Genomic DNA, 16,570 nt, shown 5'->3' with positions numbered 1-16,570 from the left:
GACCTTCTCTGGAAGGACTCCTCCCACTTCTCCAGGAGACCCCTCTCCGAAAGAAAGAAAGATGTATCTTGCTGGAGACTCCCTGCCGGGTAGCCTTGCCCACCCAATCCGCGGCCCCTCTGCTAGAGAGCAGCCTCGCCGCTAGACCCGCGCCGGGTCTTAGGTGCAGCGCCGGCCGGTCTAACTCAGTGCGCTTGCGTAGAAGGCCGGGAGCGCGGGAGGAGCTACGGGCGACCTCCATAGAACTACAAGTCCCGGTGTGCATTGCGGCGGCGGCGGCCCTTGGCCGGAAGGTTACGGGCTCTCGGCCCCACCCCGGAAGATAAGGCGGCTCTCTAGGGCCGTGTCCCCTCTTTGGGCCGCGCTCTGCACCAGGTAGGACGTGTTGGTGCTATCCGGAGCCATCCGGCGCCCTCCGTCGTTCTAGGCTCCGCTAGGGACCCTAGCTGACTCTGGAAAAAGCGCCGGGGGCGTACGGCTGGGGCTGGGGACACGGAGGATCCTGAGGGCGGGAGGAGGAGCCAAGGGAGCGGGGCCCCTGAAGCCCGGTGGTGGGGATGCCAGGGCCGAACGGCTGCTGACTGTGAGCTTCCTTCAGATCGCCGCCATGGGCCGCGTGATTCGTGGGCAGAGGAAGGGCGCCGGCTCCGTGTTCCGCGCACATGTGAAGCACAGAAAAGGCGCCGCGCGCCTACGCGCCGTGGATTTCGCCGAGCGACACGGATATATCAAGGGCATCGTGAAGGTTCGGGGCGTGGGCCGGGACGGGTTGGGGCGCGGGGCGCCCAGCGGGACCCCCAAGCCGCTCACGCTGCCTCGACCCGCAGGACATCATCCACGACCCGGGCCGCGGAGCGCCCCTTGCCAAAGTGGTTTTCCGGGATCCGTACCGTTTTAAGAAGCGGACAGAGCTGTTCATCGCTGCTGAGGGCATCCACACCGGCCAGTTTGTGTACTGCGGCAAGAAGGGTGAGCTCCGCGCCGAGGTGAAAGGTCTTGATGGGGAGGGACTTGCGGGGCCTGGCGGTTTACAGCTTGGGTCCAGGCAGGAACGTTAAGGCTGCAGTCTTCACTTGGGGACACCTGCTTGGCCAGGCGTCCCGGTGAGTGCTCAGAGAGCTGTGGGAGGAGGCTGGCCTTGGTTTTGGCAAGCAGTGGTGAGGACATACCACCTTTCTCTTGCAGCCCAGCTCAACATCGGCAACGTGCTCCCGGTGGGCACCATGCCTGAGGGCACCATCGTGTGTTGTCTGGAGGAGAAGCCTGGTGACCGAGGCAAGCTGGCAAGAGCCTCTGGAAACTATGCCACAGTCATCTCCCACAACCCTGAGACAAAGAAGACGCGAGTGAAGCTGCCTTCGGGCTCCAAAAAGGTCATCTCCTCTGCCAACAGAGCTGTGGTCGGTGAGTGGAAGGCAGCGGTTGTATGCTGTGGATCTCCTGTGGACAGCCCGCAGCCAGACGGGCCAGGAACCCAGCTGTCTGCTTCACTCAGGGAGCTTTTTAAGCTTGAGCACAATATGTGGTCTAATTCGGGATACTTGTTAAGTGAGTGCAAGTAGTGCCTGTTTAACTCCTGGTTGGGTGTTGAATGAGAGTGGGTTCAACGTGCTGGACTTAAAGTAAAGGCAGGCTTAGTTGCAGTCTGGGATAACCTGGATTTAGGTGATCTTTGCTTTTGTGGGCCACCTAGTTAAAGCCACAAAGTGTATTGAAATGCATGTACTCAAGTTTGTTGGCTGTTTGACAACGTCTTTGAATCCGTGTGGCAAATCCAGTCCTGCTTGGGGGAGGCTCTTGAGGGTGTGCTCACAGAATAAGCAGAACAATGGCAGAGAAGTGGTGGGCCAGGTCAGCTGTCCTCTTTGGGGTGGGGAGGAGCCTAGTGCCAGACCCTGCAAAGGGGAGGGCTTCTGAAAAGCTGTGGCTCAAGGTGGGCATTCCAGACGATGTGAGTAAAGCCCTGGTTTAGCTACCCTGTAGCTGAAGAAACTATAAGCCAACAGGCTGTGTGTGTTAGTCGCTTAGTCGTGTCTGACTCTTTGCAATCCCATGGGATTTCCTCTGTCCATGGAATTCTCCAGGCAAGAATACTGGAGTGGGTTGCCATTCCCTTTTCCAGGGCTTCTTCCCAACCCAGGGATTGAACTTGGGTATACTGCATTGCAGACAGATTCTTTACTGTCTGAGCCACTGGGGAAGCCCTAGCTGACAGGCTGTTGCAGGATTTACTGCTTGGTGATGGTTTCCAGGCATTTCTGAGGCTCCTGGGATCATGTGATCCTGAACGACACATGGTGGTGGGGCACTGGCAAGGACACACCAGGGGATGCTCTGCCTGAGGGGAGTGTCCCCCAGCGCTGGGTGGGGTGGGTGATACATCTCCCTGAGTCTCCTGGTCTCCAACAGGTGTGGTGGCTGGAGGTGGCCGCATTGACAAGCCCATTCTGAAGGCCGGCCGTGCCTACCACAAGTATAAGGCAAAGAGGAACTGCTGGCCACGGGTGCGGGGTGTGGCCATGAACGTAAGTAGCCCAGAAGTGGACAGTGGGGTCAGTATTCAGTGTATGAGGCCTGTGAGACTGGGTGGACAAGTTCCTTCCTGGAGTGTCTCCTCTTGATGGTGGGAGATCTGTGGTTTGAGGTAGCTGATAGTTTGTAAGCACAGGCCGGGTTGAATCTGCCGGTTCCCAAGCCCTCCTGAGGTAGATGAGGGTCAGCCCCACCTCACCATCACCTCCTTCTTCCTGCAGCCTGTCGAGCATCCCTTCGGAGGTGGCAACCACCAGCACATCGGCAAACCCTCTACTATTCGCAGAGACGCCCCTGCTGGCCGGAAAGTGGGTCTCATTGCTGCCCGCCGGACAGGCCGTCTCCGGGGAACCAAGACTGTGCAGGAGAAGGAGAACTAGGGCTGTGGCTCAATAAAGCTTGTTTCTTTTCACAACTGAGCTGTGTGTTTCTGGTTTCAGAGGGAAGGGTCCCCTCTCCGAGGAGTGCCGTGTGCACCAGGGAACAGTGGAGGCTCTGGGGGGTGAGGCTGCTGGGTTGCTTCACACCTTGCCTCTTGTAAATCGCACCCACCCCCCCGCCTCCAACACATACAGCAGAGAATCCCACTCGCAAGGAATGTAATCTCCATGTCTCCTGTTTATTACCTTCAACTTGTCTTGAGGGTCTGGGTGCTACTGGGTGTGAGTGGTGCCCCTGGTGCCACAGGCTGAGGGCCAGGGTGTTCTGTCCTGCAGTGGAAGGACCAGACGGGCTTCCTTTTTTGTCATAGCTCACCTGCACCTTGTCTGGAACTTAAATGATAGACTGGTCAAAGCTGATAGGGCCATGCTGGCTTGGGCACCAATGTGGGTTGGGGGCCCATAAGTGACAGGACCACGTGCTTCCACAGGCCAGCTAGAGTGCCCTGCCCCCGGTGGATCTGCTTGTGAGCTGGTGTGAAAGCCAGAGCTGCAAGCCACTGTGGGTAACTGACCACAGGAGGGACTGGTAAGCAGACGGGTAAGGTAATGGTAAGGGCACAGTAAGGGTGGGTGGTGGGTGGCTGGCTGAGGAAGGATCCCCTCAGTAGCCTGGGTGGAGGGCACTGGCAGCCACCTTCCTAAGTGGCACACAGCAGCTGGTCATCTTGGCTGTCTTGGGATGCTGTGCGGCAGGGCCCCTCGGTAACGGTGCCACTGGTTCCAGGTGGCTCCGTGTTCTCATGGTCCATGCCTCTGCTAGTGTGAACTTCAGTGTTGGTCTTGCCTTTCTGGGGCCCCACCTGCCCTCAGCCACCCACACCCAGACAGTGACCCTTTGTTGCTGAGACCTCTGTCACGAGAGGACTGTAAGCTTCTTCCTGGAGAAAAGGGCACTGCACATGTTTGCCAGGACATAACTTGCTTTACTGGGTAAAGCCTGGGGCTTTGTCCAGGGGGCTGGCAACAGGGAGGGTTTGCTCCAAGAGCATTAAGGCCCCATTTACAGGCATTGGTGCTGGGGGCAGAGGTTTAAAACAAGGGCTATTCTGACCAGTATGTGTGTGTTAGTCGCTCATTCATGTGTGAATCTTCATGACCCCATGGACTGTAGCCCCCCAGGCTCCTCTGTCCATGGGCTTTTCCAGGCAAGAATATGGGAGTGGGTTGCCATTCCCTTCTCCGGCGGATCTTCCCAACCCAGGGATGAAACCTGCTTTGCAGGCAGATTCTTTACTGTTTAGGCCACCAGGGAAGCATTTTCATTTTCTGAGTGATCACATGGCCCTGAAGAAGGGTGTACTTTTCTGCCTTTCAGTTCAGTCGCTCAGTCATGTCTGACTCTTTGTGACCCCACGAACTGCAGCACACCAGGCCTCCCTGTCCATTACCAACTCCCAGAGTCCACCCAAACCCATGTCCATCAAGTCGGTGATGCCATCCAGCCATCTCATCCTCTGTCGTCCCCTTCTCCTGCCCTCAACTTTCCCAGCATCAGGGTCTTTTCCAAATGAGTCAGCTCTTTGCATCAGGTGACCCAAGTATTGGAGTTTCAGCTTCAGCATCAGTCCTTCCAATGAACACCCAGGACTGATCTTTAGGATGAACTGGTTGGATCTCCTTGCAGTCCAAGGGACTCAAGAGTCTTCTCCAACACCACAGTTCAAAAGCATCCATTCTTCGGTGCTCAGCTTTCTTTATAGTCCAATTCTCACATCCATACATGACCACTGGAAAAACCATAGCCTTGACTAGATGGACCTTTGTTGACAAAGTGTAGGTTGGTCATAACTTTCCTTCCAAGGAGTAAGCTTTCATTTCATGGCTGCAATCAATCTGCAGTGATGTTGGAGCCCAGAAAAATAAAGTCAGCCACTGTTTCCACTGTTTCCCGATCTATTTGCCATGAAGTGATGGGACCGGATGCCACGATCTTAGTTTTCTGAATGTTGAGCTTTAAGCCAATTTTTTCACTCTCCTCTTCCACTTTCATCAAGAGGCCCTTTAGTTCTTCACATTCTGCTTTTAGCTGTAAAGAAAAGGGCCTTCCTGATTTTAGTTGTAGTGCCTTGAGTGGCTGTCTAGGGAGAGTGTCACTGTAAAGAAATTTTGGAATCTTGAGCACCAAAAGCCTTCACCTAGCCTTCGTTGCAAAGCGTCGGGGTCATGAGTCCAGACTGCCAACTGGCGGCAGCCTTTGGAGCCAAAGCTTAGCTCTTATGTTGCCTGGCAAATCCCATGGACGGAGGAGCCCTCCGTGGGGTCGCTAGGAGTCGGACACGACTGAGCGACTTCACTTTCACTTTCCACATTCATGCATTGAAGGAAATGGCAACCCACTTCAGTGTTCTTGCCTGGAGGATCCCAGGGATGGGGGAGCCTGGTGGGCTGCTGTCTCTGGGGTCGCACAGAGTCGGACACGACTGAAGCGACTTAGCAGCAGCAGCAGCAGCAGCAGCAGCAGCAGCAGCTGACTGCTGACCACTGAGACGCGGAGTCCTGTTCCCAGAGCGACCGGAAGGCGCCTCCTGCCAGTATCTCGGAGGAGGGATCGTCACTTCCGGTCAGATTTAGGTCTTCAGGGCTTAGGGAGCAGGCGGGGCCTGGTCGGTCATCCGCTGTTGGGCGGCGCTGAGGTGAGGGTGGGCGGTTGGGGACGGGGGCGGCCGCGGGGCGCCCGGGACGCGGGGTGGGGACGTCCCCTCGACTCCAAATCTCCCGCCGAGGGTCCCACCCGAAGGCCTCGAGTCCCACGAGTCCCTCCCGGCTGGGGTCGTTCCTCGCCGTGCCCCTCTACCGCGGTGGAGCCTCCGTCACCCGCCCCAAGCCCGTCCTGGTCTCTCCACCGGACTTCCCTTCTGGGCCTTCCCAAGGGGCTGCTTCCGCGGAGTGAGATGCTGCCGGTAACCAAGCGCTGCGCGCGCCGGCCTCGTCCTACCGTGGCTCTTTTCCACCTCCGCCTCCTGACTCCGGGGCCTCCAGCTGGCCCGCGCGCAAGCTCCTGTCACCTCCCGCAGCAGCCCCCTCCCCATTCCCCCTGCGGGCCCCGCCCCCCCGCACGATTCTCCCTCACCTGTTTCTGCTTCTGACGCTCTGAGACCTTGCTGCCCGCAGCAGATTTCTGTTTCTTTCTCAGAGGCTTTTATTCAAGGTTTGAAACCTTTTTATTTGCCCCATAGGTTTCTGTTTTTAATATGTCTCTTTAAAAAATACTTTTTGCTTGTACACAGATATGCAGGAACATCCTTGTGCGTCTTTTGTGCATTAGCAAGAATTTCTAAAGGGCACGTACCTTCAATTTGGTTTCCTGTCCCAGGGCTTCGAAGAGTTTCAGCTCTGCCAGGTAGGGCCAGGTGGGTTTCCAGAGTGACTAGCAGACTGTCTGCGGGACTCTGTGAGTCCCTGTTTCTCAGGCCTTCGTGTGTTCAGTCTCGCAGTCGTCTCCCGACTCTTTGTGACCCTATGGACTGTAGCCCACCAGACTCTTCTGTCCATGGGATTTTCCAGGCAAGAATACTAAAGTGGGTTGCCATTTCCTTCTCCAGGGGATCTTCCCCACCCAGGGGTCAAACCCGCGTCTCCTTAGTCTCCTGCATCGCAGGCAGATTCTTTACCACTGAGCCATGGGGGGAAGCGCAGCGGTAGATACTGTGAAGCATTTTATGTATTTTCCCTTATCTGTGGTGATGAGAAGTCTTGTTCTAATTTGCGTTTTCCTAATTCTTAATTGTGCTGAAAATCTTCAGATGTTTATTGGACAGTTTGATTTCTTTATATGATTTATTAGGTTTCATCCTGTGCTTACTTTGTGTGTGTTGAATGGCCTTATTTTTTATTTTTAAAGAATTACTATTTTGGCAGCATCGAGTCTTCGTTGTGGCATGCATGATCTCCCTTGAGACCAGCTGGCTTCTTTTTAGTTGAAGCGAGTGCTCGGTAGTTGCGGTGCTTGGCCTCAGTTGGGCAGCGAACGTGGGCTCTTAGTTCCTTGACCAGGGCTCAGGATTGAACCCAGGCCCTCGCAGTGAAAGCACAGAGTCCTAACCACTGGACCACCAGGGAATACTGGTTTAAATATTGATTTTTGTTTGTTTCTTTTTGTATTTTTAAATATATCCTATGTATATCTTTTATTGTTGCTGCTGTTTAGTTGCTTAGTCGTTTCTGACTCTTTGCGACCTGGTAGACTGTAGCCCCACTCCAGTACTCTTGCCTGGAAAATCCCATGGATGGAGGAGCCTGGTGGGCTGCAGTCCATGGGGTTGCTGAGGGTCGGACACGACTGAGCGACTTCACTTTAACTTTTCACTTTCATGCACTGGAGAAGGACATGGCAACCCACTCCAGTGTTCTTGCCTGGAGAATCCCAGGGATGGGGGAGCCTGGTGGGCTGTCGTCTATGGGGTCGCACAGAGTCGGATACGACTGAAGCGACTTAGCAGCAGCAGCAGCAGACTGTAGCCCATGAGGCTTCTCTGTCCATGGGATTTCCCAGGCAAGAATACTGAAGTGGGTAGCCATGTCCTTCTCCAGGGGATATTCCTGACCTGGATCAAACCTGCTATATCCTGCACTGACAGGCAGGTTCTTTACTGCAGAGCCACCTGGGAAGCCCGTAACTTTTATTAAGCATGTTTGAAAATATCTTCTCTCATCATGCCATTTGCTTTTAATTTTGTTGTGTCTCATACAGAAGTTTTTTTTGATAAAGTAAAATTAAGCAATTTTTTCTGTTTGGATAGTGTGTTTTCCGTATTATTTTCCTATAATAGCCATAAACATTTTTAAGAAACAGGCCTTCAACCTGTCTGAGATACCTTTTTGTGTGCCGTGGAAGGCAGGATCTAATTTTACTTGCCTGTGGAAAATCAGTTGTGCCAGTCCCATTTATTGAATGGTTCATTGCTGTTAACATTGCAAGTGTGTCATAGTGTATGCATGGAGCTTATATAGGAGAGTTGAGCATTTTTGGATTTTGATACCCAGTTGAGCATGATCCTGGAATCAGTTCCCTATGGACAGTTAGGGACAACTGTATTTCACTTTTATAACCACAGCCCCATGATAAGATTTGCTATTTGGTAGGGCATGGCTCTGCCTGAGTTCTTCGGCATTTCCTTGGTTAATTTTCGGTCATGACTGATGATAGTCAGTCATTGTGCTCAGATGTCATGATATGTTCTGTTTTGTCTTTGGCTGCACTGGGTCTTCCTTGCTGCTTGGACTTTCTCTAGTGCGGTGTACAGTCTTCTCCTGCAGTGGCTTCTCTTGTTGTGGAGCCTGGGCTCTAGGGCTTGTGGGCTCAGTAATTGCAGCTCTTGGGGTCTAGACTGAGCAGGCTCAGTAGTTGTGACACATGGCCTCAGTTGCCCCTTGGCACGTGGGATCTTTCCAGGCTAGGGATTGAACCCCTGTCTCCTGCAGGTGGATTACTAATGACTGGATCACCAGGAAAATCCTATTGCAATTTTGATTGTATAGAATTAATAGATTCATTTGGGGAAAATTGACATTTTTATATTGAGTCCTCCTGTTTATGAACACTGTCTACTTCTCCATAGGTGTTTTTTGGTTTTTTTTTTAGTGTCCTTCAGTTAAGTTTTGTTCATAAGCATGTAGTTTTCGTAGGTGTTGTGAAAGCTGTTTTTTGGTTGCTGATTACTAGTACACAGGAGTGATATTAACTAGCCTGTTGACCTTCTATATGGCAGTCCTGTTGAACTTTATCATCCCAACACTTGGCTAATACTTTTGTATTTTTTATGTAGATGGTCTTATCATTCTCAAATAATGATGATTTTGTCTGTTCTCTTGCAATCTTTATGGCTTGTGTTTCTTTTCTTTTCTGGTCAAGCGATAGCATTCAGGATCTCAGTTCCCCGACCCAAGATCGGACCTGTGCTCCCTAACCACTGAACTATGACATCTGCTTCTTTTTCTGTGACTTAATGCACTGACTGGGGTCTTTGGTGCATTGTTACAGCAGCGGAGTGAGGAAGCAAGCATCCTCATCTTGTCACTGACCAATGCAGACACTTCTGTTGTGTTACTTTAGGGTTGCTACCAACCAGACTTGAGTGCTGGGACTGCCAGGGGCTAGGCTTGCACTCTGAAAACCACTGCTGTATGTGTGATATGTAGAGTTGTGTTCCCTTTTTTGTTCTTTAAAATATTGTGTCCTTTTCCATCTCTTCCCCTTCCCCACATTGGACTTGCCAGATGTTATTAGCATTTTCAAAGAACCAAGGTTGAGATTATTTTCTGTTTCTTTAAATCATGTTTATTTTCTTCATCTTCTTTCCTTGAGTTGCTTTCTTATTCTGTGTCTGGTTTCTTGTTTAATGCTTAGATTATTCTTTCAATCCCCTTGTTAAAATAAATGTGTTAAGGATGCCCATTTTTCCTCAGGTAAGCTTTATTTCCATTTTCCCTTCAGTCTCTGTTCTTATGTTTTTCTTGAAGGGGTACTTTTAAAAAATTAATCAGATAGTAGGACCACAATATGAATGTTTGCCAAAAGATACCAGTCTTTGGAATTTTTTGAAACTTTCTTTTTTTGCTTGGTATGTGGTATTTCTTATAATATTCAATGTACATTTTGAAAAAAAATGTGTATGTATTCTCTGTGCTTTAAGTAGGTATTCTCTACTTGATCCACTCACTTCTGAGGAAAGTGTGTTAAACTCTTTCATTGCAGGGGAGGGTTTGTATGTTTCTTATAGGCACTGCACTTAGCTCTGATTATCTATACTTTGAGGATTTGTTGGTAGACACGTGTGGTTATAATTACAGCTTTTTGGTGGATTTTTCTTATATTAACATGCAGTGTCTGCTTTTGTTCCTAATAATGATTATTGGTTTGAGTTTTTTTTTTATTTTTTATTTTTTTTTTTTAGTTTTGTTTTGATTGGTATAAATATTGCTAAACCACATGCAGCAATGCATATTGAGTTTGCAAATAGTGTGCCAAAGGGAGGAAGCCAGCGCAGAATGTAGAAGGCATAGCTAGTCTAATGGAGTCCCCAGGGCCCTGGTCTGTGCTGGTGAGAGGAGGGTAGCGGCTCTCCCTTGGGAGGTGGGGAAGCAGGCAGAGCCCGCAGCTGCCGGAGGGCTGACGGCTGGGTCTGTCTGCTGAGCCCCTTGACCAGTGTGGTCAGGATTTGTTGACTTTCCTGTATAAATGTTTTACTCCAATAAAGAGCTTTAAAAATACAGAGAAGGTAAATATAGCTGTTGTAGCTTTCTTTTAATTACTGTTTCTTTGGTCTGCCTTATGTTTAGCCTTTCTGTGTATTTTATTTTAGGTTATATAGGTGCACTTTGTGTATCTACTTGGGGAGTTTTTTGCATGCAGTAGGTGAGTTTAATCCTTTTGCTTCAGTTACCCATCCATTGGACTTACCTCTGCTCATTTTGTATCTTTTGACTCCTAATCTTTGTCTTTGCTTTTCGCCTTCTGTTCAATTTTTTTAACTTCCCTTTCCTTCTCAGCCCTTAATGTGTTATCTTTATTCTTTCATGTAAAGTGAATAACTCTCCATTTTCCACCTGAATGAGATAACTTTGTGCCTGGGAGGAGGTAGGGGCAGATGATCTGAAATGATGCATGTGTCTGCAGGGAGCAGAGTCCGCTTGGGAGGCCGAGTGCTGAGGCCAACTGTGGGAGGGGCCAGGCAGTGATTGGCTCCTGCATCCATCCATCCCAGGAAGCCCAGGGTACCAGGGGATGGCAGCTTTGGATCTGTGTGCCCTGCCTCAGGTGAGCGTCTGTCCTCCCTGGGAGGCGGGAGGTCTTCTCCCAGGGCTTCCCTGTCTGCTCAGCCTTAGCAAACTGTCAGGCTTCTCTGGTGTGGGATGCTGAGGGGTGCTGAGCAGAGGAAGGGTGACCTTGGATTTGCCTAGCCTCCCTGAATGGGTTGGCTCAGCAGCCAAAGGGTCAGGGCCCACGCCTCCCCCAACTACTCCAGGCCACACATTGGGGGTCAGGCCTGTAGTTACCTCTGTGCTACTTCTCTAGCCCAGGGCCCAGCCTGAGGCACGCCTGGGCCTCAGCAGCTCCTGTTGTTACAGGCTGAAGTGACCTTCGAGGACGTGGCTGTGTTCCTTTCGCAGGAGGAGTGGGGCCTTCTGGGCCCTGCTCAGAAGGGCCTCTACAGGGAAGTGATGCTGGAGACTTACAGGAACCTGGTATCGCTGGGTGAGCCCCCTCACTGGGATGCAACTCAAGGAACAGCCCTGGGGGCTGAGGGCTGAGCAGGGGCTGGGCCGGGGGCCTCATCCCCTGGGTTCAGAGATGTATTACTGATTTTGGTCCCAGGCAGGCCTGTCTGCACAGCAGAGGGCCCCCGGTGGGGCTTGGTTAGGCAGCCCCAGATGAGACTGCCTCCCTTCCCCAGGCCCAAGGCAGATGCGCCTCCTGATGGAGAGAGCCCTTGTGCTCAGATCTTCAACTGCATGCCCACGCCCACCCCTCCAGGGAGTATCCAGACTTCCTGTCACCCCCGCACGTGTATGTCCTCTCCCTTGGCAGTCCTGGGTGAGCCCGCACTGTGTCCGTGGCACCCACCCCAGGCCCCGTCTCCTTCCCAGGAGCTGGACTTGCAGGTCCCAAGCCGGAGGTGATTGCACAGTTGGAGCAAGGGGATGAGCTGTGGGTCCTGGACATGCATGGGGCAGAGCAACCAAGCGTTGATGGCTCAGGTGCGTGGGGGGCTGCCTCCCCAACCCGCCTGCTGAACAGCATGTGTGGAGGCCCACAGAATGTGGTACCAAACTGACTCATGGGTTTGGAGGAAGATGGGCAGTACAGAGGCCCTGGGAGCGGCCTCTGCCAAAACCTGGGTGCTCTTTCTTTTAATTGAAATATAGTTGATTTACAGCATTCTGTTAGTTTCAGGTGTACAATTTAGTGATTCAGTATTTTTACAGATTATATGCCTTTTTTTTTTTTTTTTTAGATTATATGCCTTTTAAAATTATTACAAAATAATGGCTGTTTCCCCCATGTGGTACAGTATCTTTGTTGTTTAGTTATGGGGTAATTCTTGAGCTGAATCTTGTAGAAGGGTGAGAGGGGGCTGTGTTGATGGAGGAGAAGAGGGGAGGACACCTGGGCATGCCCTGAGGGACCCCGTGGAGCCCCGCCCTCCAGAGTCCTGCCTCCCAAGGATTATCAGGTGGTCACACGGGGCCACAGGGAAGAGCATCACTTCATCACCCTCCTCTAAGTTAACCTACTGGATGGTTATAGACTTTTACAGGAAAGGGAGGGGGTACACATCACCCTGGATTTCAGCACCCAGATGCAGATGTGTGCCGGTGTGCGCCTGCTGTCCCTTTTCCAGTGGAGTCTAGGCCACGCCCTCACACAGACGTCACTTCCTAGCAGGAATGCAGTGACCTGTGCGCATTCCTGGGTTGCTGATTTTTCACTGAACGCACTTCTGTTTCTGTGTCCCTGTGCTCACTGGAGGTACCCGAGAAGGCTGTTCTCTAGACTCACTGCGGCGGATGACCTGAGAGTGTTGTCCTGCAGTGTCTTCCTAGTGTCCCTGGAAGGAACTGTTGGCTCAAATGACTTGAATTTCTCTTCTGTAAATTTGTTTCTTCAGATATAAACACTTACAGAAATGAGACAAATCCTATTTACAGCTCAGTGAGTTTATACAAACAGTCCACCCACCAGATCAAAATAGGGAACATTCCTAGTTCCCTGGGAGACCACAGGGCCACCTCTGTCATCTCCCATAGCTCCCCTGGGCCTCCTCTCTGACTCCTGCAGGGCAGGGCTGCCGTGTTGTATGGAGTTTGTTTGGTCTCATCACCATTTGCTGTTCTGTCATGAACATACCGCAGAGTATTTTCCACTATACTTCTGCAGGGCATTTGGTTGTCCCCACCTTGGGCCTGTTGTGTGTGTGTGTGTGTCTTGGCTCACAGAGAACAAGTTTCTGATGAGCATGTTCCTGCACGTGGAGTCACTGTGTGTCTTGTCAGGGAAGGAAGGGTGGAGACAAGGCCTCAGATGAGGGCATCCTCTGTGGCGTCTGGAGTGTAAGTGCTGGTGGCTCACGGGTGGTCTCTCAGGACCCTGGGGAGACCCTTGAGAATGGACGTGGCCTGTGTGCTTGTCACCCTAATCTTCAGTTAGCACAAGCTGTGCTCTCTGTGCTCCTGGGGAGGCAGCCGGTTTCCCACCATGGATGTTGGGGTGGATCAGCTGCTTCTTCATCGGATATCCTTAGTGTCCTCTGGGGCCCCTCCTTGCTCTGGTTTTGGTGATGCTGTGAAGCTTCCATCTTCCGTCCTTTTGGGACGAGGACAGGTATCCTGCAGCAGGCTCTGTGTGCAGGAAAGGTTGAGTATTAAGAGTTGGGCGGATGCTTGCACTGCCCTGTGATTGCAGCCCTGGGCAAGGCTTTTAGCCTCTGACTGCCAGGCTCTTGTGTCTGCATGACATTGGAGATGGTGGAGCTGGTAGTCCACAGGTGGTTGGCAGCAGCTTTTACCTTCCTTCCAGAGTCAGAACAGGTGACCTTGAGGTGTTCTGTTTGTTTTTTCAGCTCATGGGACCAGGACTGAGAACCAGGAGGTCACTTCAGGAGAAATGCTGTTTGGGAGAGAACTGGACCCACTCAGGGGGAGTGTTCTCCGGGGACCTGAGCCAGGAGAAGTCCATGAGCGTGTCAGGGAGCCAGAGGGGCGCCTGGACAGGCCTGGGGAGCAGAGAGGCCCCAGGCTGGTCACACTGGCCAATGAGGAGTGTGGCCTGGAGTCTGGAGGAAACCTCAGGTCGCGGTCAAGGCCTGTCCCTGATCAAAGACCTCACAAATGTGATATATGTGAACAGAGTTTTGAACAGAGATCATACCTTAATAACCATAAACGTGTACACAGGTGCAAAAAAACAAATATAGTTCACGATTCAGGGGAAATTTTCGCTGCGAATTTAGTTAAAGAAGATCAGAAAATTCCTGTTGGGAAAAGATTGTATTATTGTGGTTGTTGTGGGAAGGCCTTCAGGTACAGTGCTAACCTTGTCAAGCACCAGCGACTGCACAGTGAAGAGAAGCCCTACAAGTGTGAAGAGTGCGGGAAGGCCTTCCACCAGAGCTGTGAGCTCATCAGTCACCGGAGGATGCACTCTGGAGAGATCCCCTACCGTTGCGATGAGTGCGGGAAGACATTCAACCAGAGGCCCAACCTCATGAAGCATCAGAGGATCCACACGGGGGAGAAGCCCTACAAGTGCAGCGAGTGCGGGAAGCACTTCAGTGCCTACTCCTCCCTCATTTACCACCAGAGGATCCACACAGGGGAGAAGCCCTACAAGTGCAGTGACTGCGGGAAGGCCTTCAGTGACGGCTCAATCCTCATCCGGCACCGTCGGACCCATACCGGAGAGAAGCCGTACGAGTGCAAAGAGTGTGGCAAAGGCTTTACCCAGAGCTCCAATCTGATCCAGCATCAAAGAATTCACACTGGGGAAAAGCCCTATAAATGTAATGAATGTGAGAAAGCCTTCATCCAAAAAACCAAGCTTGTTGAACATCAAAGAAGCCACACCGGAGAGAAGCCCTATGAGTGTAATGACTGTGGCAAAGTCTTCAGCCAGAGCACCCACCTCATCCAGCACCAGAGGATCCACACAGGAGAGAAGCCCTACAAGTGCAGTGAGTGTGGGAAGGCTTTCCACAACAGTTCCAGACTCATCCACCATCAGAGGTCACACCACGGAGAGAAGCCATATAAGTGTGCTGATTGCAAGAAGGCCTTCAGCCAGGGCACGTACCTCCTGCAGCACCGGAGGATCCACACCGGGGAGAAGCCTTACACGTGTGGCGAGTGCGGCAAGGCCTTCCGGCACAGCTCCAACATGTCCCAGCACCAGAGGATTCACCTCCGGGAAGACTTCTCCCTGTGACGGTCGGGAGGCCCAAGGTCTGTGGTGCACTTCCCCCACGTGACCACCCTCTCTTTACTTACTGTCCACATGGTGTCACAGGTGAACAGGCACTTCTAATTTTTAAAAACCTCTTTCTTAAAAGCAGTGGATGTTCATTTTAGAGAAATTGAGTGGAAAAAGGTAAGCAAAAGGGAGAAGCCCTGTGGCCTACCCTTAGAAAGAGAACTCACTACTATTGCGATCAGCGTAGGTTGTGTCCAGACACTCAAATAGCATCCACAAGAGAAGTACTGTGGAACTTGTGAGAGCAGCTCCTGTTTCCTCAGTCCTGGAAAACTCATACTGGAGAGTTCTACGTGTTTATGTGGTTTTACACCTTGTAAATTTTAAAACAGCATGTTGTTCATACTTTTTCTATGTCACTTAATAGAATTGATATTGCCTTTTTTATTGTGGTAATAACATTGTGTGTTAGTCACTCAGTCGTGTCTGACTCTTTGTGACCCCATGGGTTGTAGCCCGTCAGGCTCCTCTGTCTATAGGATTCTCCAGGCAAGAATACTGGAGTGGGTTGCCATTTCCTTCTCCAGTAAAAACATTATGTTTACCATTTTAACCACTTTTAAGTGTACTACTCAGTGGTATTGGATACATTCACAGTGTTGTATGACCATCAGCAAATCTGTTTCCAAAACTTTTTTTATTACAAACAGAAACTCTGCACTCCTCCGCTTTTCCTTATCCTCTCTCTTAAGAATTTGCTTACTCTGAAGTACCTCGTGTAAGTGAGGTCACACATTTGCCTTTGTGTCCTGGCTCATTTCACTTAACGTAAGGTCTCTTCATGGCTGAAGCGTACTCCATTGTTTGCAGACACCATGTTTTTTGTTCACCCATCATCTGTTGATGGGTTATGGGTGTTTCTGCTTGTTGACTTTGTGCATAATGCTGCTGTGAACATTGGTGTACAAATCTGTGCTTGTACTTTCCATTCTTCCAATACTTTGCGGGTATAATCCCAGGAATAAAGTTGATGGATCATATGGATCTTCTAAGTTTTTGAAGAATGACCAAACTTTCCCACAATGGAAGTTTCATTGTACATCCCCACTGTCAGTTCATGAAGGTTCCAGTTTCTCCGTGTCTTCCTCAATACTTGTTTTCCATTGTTTTGATAATTGTCACCCTGAGTGTGAAGTGGTATCTCATTTGCTTTTGGTTTGCGTTTCCCTGATGACTAATGATATTGAGCATCATGTGCTTATTGACCCTTTATTCCTATGTCTTCTTTGGAGAAGTGTCTATTTAGACCCTTTGCCCATTTTTGAATTGGGCTGTTTCTTTTTGTTGTTGAGGTGTAGTAGTTCTTAATGTATTTTGAAGGGTAGTCTTTAATTTTCCCTTTTTTAAAAAAAAATATACTTTACTGAAGTATAGTTGACTTAGTGTTTCAGGTGTACAGCAGGGTGATTCAGTTGTACAGATACACATATTATTTTTGAAATTATTTTCCATCAGAGGTTATATAAGATGTTGACTATAGTTCCCTATGCTATACAGTAAACCTTTGTTGCATGTCTATTTTTTAATTAGAAATCTAGCTTTCCATTCATATTAAAGGGATAATCTTTATCAGATTAATCTTAATCAGATTATTAATTGCAATTAATCTTTAATTGCAAATATTTTCTTA

General features: G+C 50.4%; 2 protein-coding genes across 17 annotated transcripts; both read left to right on the top strand.

Annotated features, from left to right (window-relative positions):
• Positions 1-350: 350 nt before the first annotated feature.
• On the top strand, positions 351-2,947 carry RPL8 (ribosomal protein L8). Of its 2 annotated transcripts, none has more exons than NM_001034625.2 (6): positions 351-375; positions 599-745; positions 828-969; positions 1,186-1,404; positions 2,410-2,525; positions 2,754-2,947. In NM_001034625.2, the coding sequence occupies exons 2-6, from the start codon at positions 608-610 to the stop codon at positions 2,910-2,912; spliced, it is 774 nt and encodes a 257-aa protein (NP_001029797.1). In that variant the 5' UTR covers positions 351-375; positions 599-607; the 3' UTR covers positions 2,913-2,947. The 2 variants fall into 2 exon arrangements, with proteins under 2 accessions (NP_001029797.1, XP_005215277.1); XM_005215220.2 differs by having other exon boundaries at positions 351-472.
• A 2,591-nt stretch (positions 2,948-5,538) lies between these two features.
• On the top strand, positions 5,539-15,920 carry ZNF34 (zinc finger protein 34). 15 transcript variants are annotated; one of them, XM_015474364.3, is made up of 7 exons: positions 5,539-5,608; positions 6,203-6,315; positions 10,277-10,329; positions 10,591-10,731; positions 11,043-11,169; positions 11,562-11,672; positions 13,535-15,920. In XM_015474364.3, exons 4-7 carry the CDS (start codon positions 10,699-10,701, stop codon positions 14,893-14,895), a joined length of 1,632 nt encoding a protein of 543 aa, XP_015329850.2. In that variant the 5' UTR covers positions 5,539-5,608; positions 6,203-6,315; positions 10,277-10,329; positions 10,591-10,698; the 3' UTR covers positions 14,896-15,920. The 15 variants fall into 15 exon arrangements, with proteins under 15 accessions (XP_015329850.2, XP_059730247.1, XP_059730245.1 ...); XM_059874264.1 differs by having other exon boundaries at positions 6,203-6,325; XM_059874262.1 differs by having other exon boundaries at positions 5,539-5,875.
• The last annotated feature ends 650 nt before the right edge of the window (positions 15,921-16,570 follow it).

Source organism: Bos taurus, chromosome 14, assembly GCF_002263795.3.
Source record: "Bos taurus isolate L1 Dominette 01449 registration number 42190680 breed Hereford chromosome 14, ARS-UCD2.0, whole genome shotgun sequence".
Lineage (NCBI taxonomy): Eukaryota > Metazoa > Chordata > Mammalia > Artiodactyla > Bovidae > Bos > Bos taurus.
Note: the sequence above shows the minus strand (reverse complement) of the source record. Positions and strands in the feature narration are given on the sequence as shown.